The 13,549-nt window shown below is 36.1% G+C and overlaps 1 protein-coding gene across 8 annotated transcripts in view; it reads right to left on the reverse strand.

Moving 5' to 3' along the window:
* CROT (carnitine O-octanoyltransferase) overlaps positions 1 to 13,549 on the reverse strand; it is a 68,288-nt gene that overhangs the window by 44,937 nt on the left and 9,802 nt on the right. For all 8 annotated transcript variants that reach the window (XR_012132328.1, XM_036990741.2, XM_017680427.3 and 5 more), the window contains 3 exons: positions 11,758 to 11,939; positions 11,477 to 11,601; positions 4,731 to 4,839 (listed from right to left, as the gene is read on the reverse strand). Coding sequence is in view for 7 of the 8 variants with exons in the window: in XM_036990741.2 (XP_036846636.1) it covers positions 4,731 to 4,839; positions 11,477 to 11,601; positions 11,758 to 11,939 (416 nt within the window). In the remaining variant the exon portion in view is untranslated. The remainder of the gene's footprint in view (positions 1 to 4,730; positions 4,840 to 11,476; positions 11,602 to 11,757; positions 11,940 to 13,549) is intronic.

Here is a 13,549-nt window from a genome sequence, read left to right on the forward strand (position 1 = left end):
GCCACACAAGAAAGAATAAAACTGAAGCTTTATTTTATGCTATACATAAAAACCAACTCAAAATAAACAAAGGCTTAGATGTAAGACCGTATTTCTAATCCAGTGATTATCCTGAAACTGCATTTCTGAAAGTTACCAGTAATGTTCCATAAAACAAATCTAGTAGTTTTTATCTTCATCCTATTTTCCTCATCATAGTGTTTAACACCCAGGAGTGAATCTTTAATTATCTTGTCTTGGCTTTTGTAGCACTGTTCCTTGGTGATCTCCCTACCTCACTGACTGCTCAGTCTTCATCGACTGTTCTCCTTCTACTGCCAAATGTGCATTTCCCCAAATTTCTATGACTGGCCTCCTCCAACCTCTTCTACAAGTTTCTCCATTGGTAATTTCATTCACTTCTTTAATACCTTCAACTATCACCTTTACATAAGAGGCAACCAAATCTCTAACTTCACCCCATTTTCTAAATTTCTGGTACCAAATTTCCAAATGCTTGCTGGATAGCTCTACATCAATTTCTGCCAACATTTCAAACTAGATGTACATTTAAAAATTATCTCCCTGTTCCCTTTACACCAAGAAAAAACATATATATCTTTGAAGAAATATATATCTGGAATGAAGAAGTAAAGAAGTCTTATAATTCAATAATAAAAAGACAACCCAATGAAAAATTGACAAAGGACTTAACAGACATTTATCCAACGATGACATATAAATGGCTAATAAGCATATCAAAAGAGTCAACATCATTGTCATTATGGAAATACAAATATAAACCACAATGAGATACCACTTCACACTCACTAGGACAGCTACAAGCAAAAAGACAGACCATAACAAGTATTGTTGAGGATGTGGAGAAATGGAGCCCTCATATACTACTCATGTGAATGCAAAATGGTGCAGTCACTTTGGAAAATAGTCTGGCAATTCCTCAAATGGTTAAACATAGAGTTCTGACCCAGCAATTCCACTCCTAGGAGAAATGAAAATATATGTCCATACAAAAAGCTGTACACAGATGTTCATGGCAGCATTATTCACAGCAGTCAAAAAGTAGAAACAATGCAAAATCAACTGATGAATGATTAAATAAAATAATTAAATAAAATGTATATCACAGAATATTATTCAGCCACAAAAAGGAAGAAATGCATGCCACAACATGGATGGCCCTTGAAAACATGCTAAGTGAAAGAAACCAGACACAAAAGGTCATACATTATAATATTCCATTTATATGCAATGTCCAGCAGAGGCAAGTCTACAGAGATAGAAAGTCAACTGGTGGTTGCTTAGGGCTGATGGGGTGGGAGTGTTTGGGAGATAGGGTAAGTGTCTGCCAATGGATGAGGGAAGAGTTGGGGAGCAATGGAGAGTTACTAGTTATTCAGGGTTATTGGTAACAAAAATGTTCCAAAATTGATCATGGAGAGGGTTACACGATTCTGTGAATATTCTAAAAAAATGCAACATTGTAAACTTTAAATGGGTGAAAAGTATGCTTTGTGATATCTCAATAAAGCTGTTATAAAAAACAAGAAAAAAAGAATTGAAATGATTCCTTCTCTGCTGTTACCTCCTCCTGTTATGATACCATCTGCCTACTCAACTAAGCTGAAAAACTTCAGTCATATTTAATACCTTCCCATTTTCTAAATAGTCACCAATTCTTATTAATTTTATCTCCAAAGTATTTTCTGCATCTGTCCCTTCTTTTAAAGTCCCAATCTCTTACTTCTTTCCTGGATTACTGCAGATTTTACCACATTCCTTTTGAGAACCCACTAAGAACTCCAACTCACTAAGATTCCGAATTTTATCACTCTTATACCTATGAGTCTTACATTTCTAGATAAAATTTCCTAATGCACAGAACTGACCTGATCACTTGTTCATACACACATGCTCTTTTGTAGTAAGCAAAGGGAAATAAAAAAAAAAAAGACCTGATTACTATTCTCTCAGAGCTCTATCTGCATATGAAAACAGAAATAAGTTATTTCAATACAACCTTATAATCAATGTAATAAAGACAAATACAAGGCACACAAAGAGACTAATGAAGGCTAACTAACTCTTTGGGGCTTAGGGAGAGGAAAGGGAATAGGAAATTAGGAAACAGTTGACCTTGTGGGGACACATGAACAGACATAAAAAGCACAAGTAAGAATGTTTACTCTAAAGGTGGAAAAGGCGGGAGAGAACATTCCAAAGAGAAAACATGAGTAAATGCAAAAAGCACAGGTAATCTGATGCGTTACAAGAATTGCAAGCAGAGAAACAGGTAGGCGTACAGGATGCACAAGAGGGAAGAGCAGGACACAAAGCTAAAGAGGTAAGCAAAGGTCAGATCTAGAACACTGCTGAGAAACTGGGACTTTATTCTAGACCACAAGGAACCATGTAAGAATGTTAAGCCAAGGTGAAATCCAATCAGACTTGAATTTTAATGCTGTAAGACTGATGACTATATAAAATATATGGAGACAAGAAAACCACCATGGAGGCTGAATTAATAGAGAATTAAATATCTGAAGAAAATTTTGATATTTTTTAAAAAGAAACCAGAAAATCATACTTTTATGTGAATTTTCCCAATTTTGAAATAGTGATTTAAATTCTGTTATCCAAGTAAAACAAGGCATAGGCTGAATTTGGCCCATAGGTCAAATGTATGCAATTTCTGGAAGAGTGGCTTTGAATAATCCTGATCTAGAATTGTATGTCAAATTTGTATCCAACATATTAAAAAATATAACTGAAACATACAGAAATATTATCAAAGATACACATGCAAAATACCTAAAAGAAAAGATGTCTTTATTCTTTTATCAAAGATGATACATTTGCCTGCATCAAAATTAATGATGTGTGCATAATTACCAAAAAAAATGTAACTGTAAGAAAATGTTTGCAACACACATAATCAATGAAGAATTAGTGTCCAGACATACACATAACTGCTACAAATCAGTGAGAATTTTAAAAATAGCCAATAAAAAAATAGAGAAACTCAAAGAAGTAAAAGTACAAATGGTGAATATTTAACCTCCCTAATGAGAAATGTGCCAATTCAAGCAACAATGATCATTTTTTACCTCTCAGCTCATTATATGTTTTAAGTTTAATTATATCATGTCAGCAATTATGTGGAGAAGTGGATATCCTCTTGAAATACTGGCAGGGAACATAATGCCCCTCTGGATGACTATTTGACTTAAATATTTTAAATGTACGTATCTTATGATCCAGAAATTTCACTTCTAATATCAAACTATTAATACATTCTCCCAAATACACAAATAGTCATCCTTCAAAATGTTCATTATTTGTTATGGCAGCAAGTGGAAACTACCTTATGTACTATAGGAGGAATGATCCAACTATAGTATGTCCATTTGATGAAATTCTATGCAAGAGTTAAAAGAATAAGGTAGATGTATATTTTCCCATATAAAAATATCACTTTGTTATTGACTAAAAAAAGTGAACTGAAGAAAAATACCTAACATATCTTCCTCACGCCACATGGAAAAACCAATTTCTAGGCAGACTGTTAATGTAAATGTGAAAGACAAAACAATACAAGTCTAGAATACAATGAAGGAAAATATCCTCTTGACACTGGGTGAGGGAAAATTTTTTTAAAACAGGACAAAAAAATTATAATCTATATGGTAAAGGATTGATAAATTGAACTATATTCAAATTAAGAACATATCAATCTAAAAGACACCTTTAATAGAAAGAAAAGGCAGTTATATAAACATCTACTTTGTAGATTTCAACAAAAAACCAATGAGAAGCTCATGTCCAGAATAAAGAACTCCTACACTACCCATACACTAATGGAAGTGCTTATTAGCACAACTATTTGAGAAAATTGACATCATCTACTGAAGCTGAATGAATACTACTCTATGATTCAGCAACTCCTTTCATGCATGAGCAGATAGAAATGCATGCACATGTAATCAAAAAACTTGTACAAGAATTTTCACAGCAGCACTTTTTGTACTAATAAAAACTATAAGCAACCTAAACGATTGTCCTTAGGAAGGAGGGAAAGCATAGTAACTGGGAAGTGGTACCAGGGGGGTTTCTGGAGTACTAGAAATGTTTTATGTCTTAACCTAGGTGATAGTCACATGACAGCTGTATACTTCTGTGTATACTTTTATATGTTTGCAACACTTACTAAAAAAGTATTAAAATATATATTGATATATACAACTCAACATTTATAAGACAATCTAGACAATTTGAATGATTATACATTAATTATATTAAAGAAGTCTTAATTTTTTAGAAGAAGCATATTCATTAGGTGAGACAGTATAGTACATGTATGTTTTAAAGAGTCCTATTTAATACATACTATGTACACATATATTCTTTTTTAAACTCTGTATGTGCATCTAAATTCACTGCAATAGATCTGCAAGGATAGAATACACCAAATTAATAACAATGATTAATTTTGGGGTAAGTAAAGTGATTGGTAATATTGTAATGTTTTCCTTTTCTCCAAGTAGAATATTTTTAGATACATCTAGTAAAATAAAAAATCTTAATTAAAAATAATTTTTAAAAAATCAGCATATATAAAATTCTTATTTTTAAGTTAACTGGCATCACTTTATAAAAAGACAATTATGACATGCATTTAACTCAAGCAAATGCTTAAGACCTAACAAGACTCAAGAAAGCAGTTTGAAAACCTGAGAATCTCTGGTGGGGTGATCAAACATCCTTCGTGTAATACATCAAAGACAAAAACTCGGCCTCGACACAGCACTGCCACGTGACTTGGGGAATGCCCCTCACTCTCTGGAATAAGAAAACACAAGACTCAAACATTGTTAAACAAGATAAACAAGAGTAAAATAAAGCTGGATATTTACATCCAACAGGAAAAAAATTTTTCTTCTAATATTTTTTCTATCATATTCATCAAATAAGTCACATGAACAAAAACACTTTAATAAGGTGATAGAATTTCAGGTATTATAAATACATGCTCTTGAAACCTGCTGCCATGAAACACCAATTAGTCCATGGGAGTTTCAAATACTTGTACACCTTGTGACTCATTTAAGTCCCAAACTGCTGCAGGGATTTCTAGTTTTATTTATGGATAGGAATGGGAAGGGAAAAAGGTAGCAGAGGAACCCTGAAGGAAAGCTATCTGAATTAATAAGTTTCTCTCTGGTATTATTGTCATGCTGACTATCCATCAGATAATTTAACTGCAGTAATATCCAGCTCTGATTTCTCAATAAAATCGTTTTCTAGAATAAGGGCGTTATATGCCTGAGTGGCAATGAGGAAGAATTTTGCCCAATCTGTAGTTTTACTTAAGGCTCTGATAATACCTGGTAAACCACGGATCACTGATTCTATGATTCCTTTGGCACACCTTAACTCCCCAAGAACTATTTGTTTGTTGTAAACTTCAGACTATTCTGATTTAACCAAATTTTTCAAGTACTAGTCCCTTTGACAAGGGTCTTCTTCTATGATCTCTGCTCCTTCTAAGAAATGAAAAAAAGAAAAAGAGGTAGAAGTTAAAGAAGACATATACTGCTAATGGAAGGAAATTTACTGGTTGATATTATGCACGAAGAACTGTGCTAAATGCTTTATGCACATTATCTCATGAAATCTATTCATTGACTCTGATGAGGGACCTTTTTCTGACAGCTCTACTACTGTCTTCTCATACCGTATGTCATCAAGTCCTAGGAGGTGCAGTATGTACTTCCCTTGTCCCTTATGGTTACTTCCAAGCCATTCTTCTCTCTTCCCCTTTAAAAACCTCTACATCCTTTAATATTTGCCACCACTACCTTAATTTCTGTCATCTACTGACCACACCATACTCAAAATTTAGGGCTGAAAAGAAAAAAGGAAAAGGAGCATACTGCCAAATTAATGAACAAATGTTGGAAGGATGGTGACCTGACAGGAAGGTGCTGTCTCAGGATGGGCATTAAGAGGAGTGACTGGAGCAGAGACCTAAATGAAGGAGTCAACCATGGAAGTATCTGCAAAAGAGTTCTAGGCAGAGGAAACAGCAAGGACAAAAATGAGCTGGTTTGCTTAAAGGAAAACAGGTCAGTACAGCTGCAGCAAAAAGAGAAAAGGTAAGAATGGCAGATAGGGTTGAGGCCAGATCCTGGTCTCAGGAAGGGCTTTGAATCTGAAGTATGATAGGAAGGGAACCAATGGAAGGTTTTAGGCAGGAGAGCAATAACGCAATCCAATTAGTACTTTACAAAGGTCACTCCAGCTACTAGATGAAGAAGAGATTATAAGAGAAAAAGAATATACAGCAAAATCAGTCAGGAGACAAATGAAGTGGGTCCCGTGAGAACTACCTAAGTGAAAGGGGATGGTGGCTTCCACAGCAGTATGACACTTGAAGGAGACAAGAGGTTGTATTTTCCCATTTTAAAATGGGAGAGATTACAGATTGGAACAATCCAGTAAAAAGGGAAAACTGATAATGCAGCAGAGAGAGAGAGGAAAATCCAGAAGCAAGGTCCTTGATTAGGAAAGAGGAGGTGGGGCCCAGTGCACCATATAGAAAGGGTGTCCTCAGGAGTCATAAGTTCATCCACTTTTAAAAAGGGAAGGCAAAGTATATGAGTGTGCAATAGTATATTGCAGAGGGGTTGCAGGATGGACAAACATTTGCATGAATATATTTTCTATGACTGTTGTAACAATCACCACCAAATTTAATTTAGTGGCAAATTACCACTAACAACACAGATTTATCTCATAGGTCTAGGGACCAGAAGCCTAAAATGTGTCTCACTGTGCTAAACGGAAGGTGTAAGCAGGTCTGTGTTCCTTCTGCAGGCTCCAGGGAAGAACCATTTCCTCCACTTTTCCAGCTTTTAGAGGCTGCCTGCACTCCTGTTCTCACGTTTCCCTTCCTCCATCTTCAAAGCTATCAGGGGTGTACAAGGCCCATGCTGCCATCTCTTTGGTTCCCTTTTGCCTCTTTCTTCCACTTGTAAGAACTCTTGTGACTACTTTGGGCCCAGACGAATAAACCAGGATAATCTCCCCATCTCAAGATCAGTTGGTCAGCAGTCCTAATTTCACCACAACCTTAATTCCCCTTTACCATGTGACCTACCTCATCAACAGGTTCCAAGGGTTAGGAAGTGGACATCTCTGGGGGGCCATTATTCTGCCTACCAGATAGGCCAGTAAATTTGGTGATGGAAAGACTACTTTACACTTATTAACAGAAAAGGATTATTAACTGAGAATAAGGAAGGAGAAAGTATGAAAATCTCTGAAAGTGAGGGAATAACCTGACAAAAGGTTTTGGCAAAGTAGTGCTATGGCTGATTTGAGGTTTAACTGAGAAGTGAGGTTTTGTGGTTTTCCTTGACCAAGGAAATTGCTAAGGTAGGCATCTTTGATATGTAGAAGTAAGACAGAAGACTGAAATGTAAGCAATGTTAAGGTGGGAATGGGGTGGGGAGGGTATGCACAGGTGGGAAACGATTTGCACATATGTGCCAAGGAGTGATCACAGTGAAGAACCACAGGCAGAAGTGAAGACTGGGGGCAGGGAGGGGGGAACGCAACTGTGAGGACCTGTAGGGTAATCAAACTGTAGATCACAACGTGGTCCAAGAGACAGCTGACGTAGACTCCTAGAGGAGTTGTGAAGAGAAGGTGGAGATCGGATTGAGATGCTCATGATTACATTAGAAGTGAGAACATTTTTTGTACTAACAAGGTCTAGGGCATTACCAAGGGAGTGGATGGCTGCTTGAAAAGCAGTGGAGGCACAGATTCCTAGAGGAAGAAAGTGAAGGAAAGGAAACGCCTTGGATCATTAACTGGAAGCTAAAGTAACCAAGAATGTGGATGAGGCAGTAATGTATCATAGGACAGTGACACTGGTGCTAAAGCAATCAGTGAACGACAATGCCACTGCAACAACAACGAGTAGTAGTGATACAGCCTGATCGCACTTTTTTCCCCCAAGCTCCAATTGTAAGGAAGAAGGGAACATGGAAAGGGCAATGGGAAGTAAAGCTGATACCACCATTTCCTACATGCCCTCTCATAACAAAGAACAGTACAAGAAAAAATATTCACTTGAGACTTTTATAGGGAAAGTGATAAGCTCAAAGAATAACCCAGTTTCAGTAACTATACATTTCAGAAGGAAACAGGAGCTTTCAGAGAAAAGGTTGAGGACGATGCATTTGCCACCCTGAGATCCAGAAAGTACAGGAAAGGGGTTTAGAGAGGGATGGAGGGTGGGGAACTTGGATCAAATTAGGCTTGAACAAATCCATGAATCCAGATGACAAGACATGACACGGGAAGCCTGAACTTCTTGGGAAAAATAAGGTAAACAGGATAGAAGGCCTGACTGAAACAGTCTTAATGGTCTCTTAAGTGTTAAGTAACAAAAACTGGTCATAAGTGTTGCCAACTTATTGAGATTAGCCTCTAAGCCACAGCAGCTTACATGCTGCCCTCACCCCCCACCTCACCCCAAACATGTAATTTCTTTAATTTTCTCCTTATCCAGCATAGAGTTCATGGCTCAACATTACAATTTCTCCCTTGCAAAAACCCTTAAATCCATGACTCCCTCTTCCTCTATACCTACCCCTGAGTGTTGGTGAAGAAAACAAAAAAGCACACCATTTAGTCTAACTTTAAATTCACAAAAACACATCTCAAATGGACACTCCATACTGTTTAGCTACATCTCCAAAGCATGTTGGCTTTTCCCACGTTCCAAAATGACTATTTCCAACCTTCTCCTTTCCCCTCATGCCTTCCACCCTAGCTGATCACCTCTGTCGTTATTTCACCAAGGAAACCACAGGCGACACAGAGGGCCTACTCATCTTCCTCCAACAATATTGGATAATCTGTCAGCATCTAGATGCACACTTGCCACAGTCCCTCACCCTCCCTCCTGTCAAAGACCAAACCCTCCACCACTTCTGCTCTTGTCTCTCTCAGCCTTACCTTCCTCATGACTTCATCCTCTTATCCTTTCCCCTGTGAGATTACTTTTTCTTCTATGTCATTCCTATAACATCACCCATTAAAAAAATGAAAACAAAAAATCTCCCACTGCACATCAACACTTTTTCTGCAGCATTATTTCCAAACGTTGTGACCACGTCTTCAGTTTGCTTTCATTTCCAGCTGAGCTCCCTTCGCCAACTTCTACTGAGACTATTTTGGTCAAGGGCAGCTTCTGTCCACATCATGTTGACAAATTCAAAGGTGACAATTTTTTAACTCATTTGACTTCTCAGGAGCAATAAATGAAACACTTCCTTCCATTGGCCTCTGGGAGACTACTGTCTTTGTTTCTGCCTACCTTAGTCTCTTGTTGGCTCTTCCACCAATACCGTGTTTGATTGTGTTTGATTGTGATAAGAATCAGTACTGGATCCCCTGGTCATCTTCACCTACACATGTTCTAAAGTAATTCTAACTACCCTATGATTTTAAAATCAATTTCTATGCCTGCTGCTGATGACTCCTAAATCTGTATCTGCAGTATGAATTCTCCCTAGAACTGCAAACTTTGTATCCAACTGCCTACTTACATTTCCACTTAAATGTCTAAAAGGCATCTTAAACTCAACATATTCTAAAGGACTTTCTGTTTTCCTCCCAATTTTTCCCACCTCATGAACCAACACACCTATCTACCCTGTTTGTTACTCAAGCCAATTATCTCGATGTCATCTGATTCCTCTTACATCTCACAACCAAGCTATGAATAATTCTGCTAACCCCAAATCCAAAATATATCCAGACTCTAATAACTTTTCACCACCTCCATACTGCCACCCTAGTACAAGTCATCATTATGGCTCACTTGGACTACTGAAACAACTTTCCAACTGATCTCTCTGCTTTTACACTTGTCTCTTTACTAAAAAATCTATTCTTCAGGCAGCAAGTAGAATAATCTTCTCAAAACATAAGCCTGATCACATCACTCTTTTTCAAAATCTACTGTGTAGATACAGTATCTACATATTCACATTTTAAATAAAAGCCAAAAACCTTGGTTGGCTTACAAAACATTGTGTTCTAGCTTCCAGTCCCCTTTCCAATCTGCCCCTCTGCCTCCTGTCTACTCTGCGCCATCCACGAAGTGTCCTTCAAATCTGCCAAGTTTATTCATGCTCAGAGAAATTCCCCTCTACCCCAGAACACAAAACCAAAAACAAACAAAATACAACCCAACAAACTGAAATAAACAAAATAAAAAAACAGAAAAACTGTGCTGTATCACCTTATCATCAGATCCTCACAGAGGCCTTCTCTGACTACCTAAAACAGCCACTCAGTTACTCATGTTATTTGAATTCTCTGTATAGTATTTGTCACTGGCTACCTTACCTAGGAGCACCCCTACAAACTGAGAAAGAATGAATTCAAAACCAGGTCTACTGATATTAGTTCTTAACTGAGAATGCATATTGTCTCTCTTTCCTACTGCTATTCTCATACCAATTTTCTCCTGTTCACCTTCTCCATTCATATTTAGGCATGAAACTTCATGAATAAATAACCCTGGTTCTTTAATTCTTTCTTTTAATTCTTTCACTTAGAACATCAAGGTAAATGTGTGTGAGCTTGAAGACATTAAATATCTCAAGCCCCTAAAGAGGTTTACAAAGAGGAATTGTGTTCTACATGAAACTTAACTCATATCCCTCACACTACAAGCAAAATTGGCTATAGAAATTTTGTCTTTAAATAAATTTTATGTAAGAAAAATATTCATTAATAATTATGTTCTGCAGTAATTCTAAACTATGTTATTAAATTTATAAAATAAAAAAATTCCTTAAGTAACAGGAAACCAGCAGTTCCTATAAAAGTATTTTCCATTTCAAGATATGCTAGGATGCAAAGCAGAAATTGCCATTAAACTGACAGTAAAAACAAAAACTTTGTTGAGTCAATCTGAACTCATATGCCTTCAAGAAACCTAACACCAGGCTATCACCTAAGGGGAACATATATTTGCAGGCGGCATACTCACAAAGAGAAATGGGCATGATGAGCAGAAAGAAGCAAATACTCAAAAGAGAATTCAGATTAAGAAGGAATGAGGTTAGAAAGACAAGAGTCCAGATCATATGCTGATTTCCTAAAATTCTGATTTATAATTCTACTCTTTAAAATTTAAACTCTCAAACAATGCAACCTAAGTATCAGGTTTGTACAGAATCATATAAAACAGTTTAGAAAATCCATTCCTGTAGATTATTTCCAACTAGTCAAAATGACTAAAAGGTTCTCAGGAAGCCTTTGATTAGTTAAAATCCAATAAGAAATATTCTTCAAAATATTTGTTCCCCAGTGCCATAGTGGAAACTATAGCAAAACTACCCAAATCCCAACAGCTATACCAAAAAAAGTACTGGTGTTTTGTACTTACCAGTCCTAAAATAACTCATAACTGAATCCCTAGTGATTCCTGGAACCTTGCAAGTGGAAAATAGCATTCGGAATTGATTCATATCTAGAGGAGTGTTTCCAACTTTATGAACAGGCACTTTTTCTCTATTAAAAAAGAAAAAGCATTTTGATCAAGAAATCATTGTTAAACTTATAAACCAAATAGTCACAACAGTAGTATTCATCTCCAAATAAGTAAATTAAGCTTCTGAACATTTACTTTAAGTAAATATGTTACTAAATTCACATAACTATCCTTACCTTCTTAACAGCTGCCAGTAGTTCAAATTATGCCAAAGACTTATACTTCCTCTTTCCAACTGAGTGCCTTCTTTTGGAGGCCAGTAGTGTTCAAAATGCGATGCAGGACCCGCAAAGTTCACATTCAATTGTGATGGTATACGAACATCCAGGTAGGCAACATTCAGCCACCACTCCTCCAGCTAAAAGAAATTAAGAACAACAGCCTAATGCTATTGATAATACTTAAATATGTAACTACTGAGGAGAAAAAAAAGCAGCTACATTTGTTCTTCTTAATTACTCTTCAACACTTTAAAACACATTTTTTTGTTTTAAATCATCATAGATATTGAAAAATGTTATTGTGATCATTTTTTTCTTTTGGAACTATAGAATCTTAAATACTATTCAGTTTAACTAAATTATCAAAAACCAGAAACAAGAAAGCACTGAAAAGGCACTTTCTGACAGACCACATTGAAGTCACAAAGACCTAATGAAGTACTTAGATGTTTTCTCAGAGTACCCAGGGTACTACAGATACTCAACAAATTTCTAATTAAAAAAATTAATAAGGTACTTAACAATTTTCCTTTTCCAAGTAAATACTGAAACACTAAATCAAAATTTTTTAACTTTTCAGAAGGCTTAAAGCTAATTCAGATTTTTCACAGACATGGCTTTCTATATGTTCCTCTTTCACAATATGCAATTGAATTTCATGCATAAGCAGATCTCATTAATAACCTGGAGTTATTTTTGAGGAAATTGATATTATAAACAATAATCAGTCATTCAAAAAAAGACATAAGTGAAAAGGATATGAAGAGAACAACTTCACCTTTACCTAATTTAACTGAGATCACTCAAGGTTGAAGATTGAAAATAAAAGAAGCTGGAAGTATAAAGTTTTATTGTTCCATCACAGGTACCAATGGATGAAGAAAAGATGACTTGCTTTTTATTTATTTATTTATTTTTATTTTTATTTTTATTTTTATTTTTATTTTTATTTTTATTTTTATTTTTTTTGAGAGGGCATCTCTCATATTTATTGATCAAATGGTTGTTAACAACAATAAAATTCAGTATAGGGGGGTCAACGCTCAATGTACAATCGTTAATCCATCTCAAGCCTAATTCTCGTCAGTCTCCAATCTTCTGAAGCATAACGAACAAGTTCTTACATGGTGAACGAATTCTTACATAGTGAATAAATTCTTACATGGTGAACAGTACAAGGGCATTCATCACAGAAACTTTCGGTTTTGATCATGCATTATGACCTATAAACAATCAGGTCAAATATGAATATTCGTTTGATTTTTGTACTTGATTTATATGTTGATCCCACATTTCTCCTATTATTATTATTATTTTTATTTTTAATAAAATGCTGAAGTGGTAGGTAGATGCAAGATAAAGGTAGAAAACATAGTTCAGTGCTGTAAGAAGGCAAATGTAGATGATCAGATGATCAGGTGTGTGCCTATGGACTAAGTATTAATCCAGGATAGACAAGGGCAGCAAGACATCCACGGATGCAGAAGATTTCTCTCCAAGCAGGGGGGGTGAGGTTCTGAGCCTCACCTCTGTTGATCCCCAAATTCTCACCTGATGGCCCCCCTGCGACTGTGCCTGTCTTAGGTTGTTCCTCCCTTGAGGAATCTTACCCAAGATGACTTGCTTTTTACTTCTAAAACTAAGAGATAGTTACAATCACTATTTCTAGACTAAGGCAATGTTTTTTTAATATGAGAAAACAGCCTCTGGTTCATCCTACAGAAGTAGAGTAGTTAGGCTGAAGAAG

The sequence above is a fragment of the Manis javanica genome, chromosome 6 (genome assembly GCF_040802235.1).
Source record: "Manis javanica isolate MJ-LG chromosome 6, MJ_LKY, whole genome shotgun sequence".
Classification (NCBI taxonomy): Eukaryota; Metazoa; Chordata; class Mammalia; order Pholidota; family Manidae; genus Manis; species Manis javanica.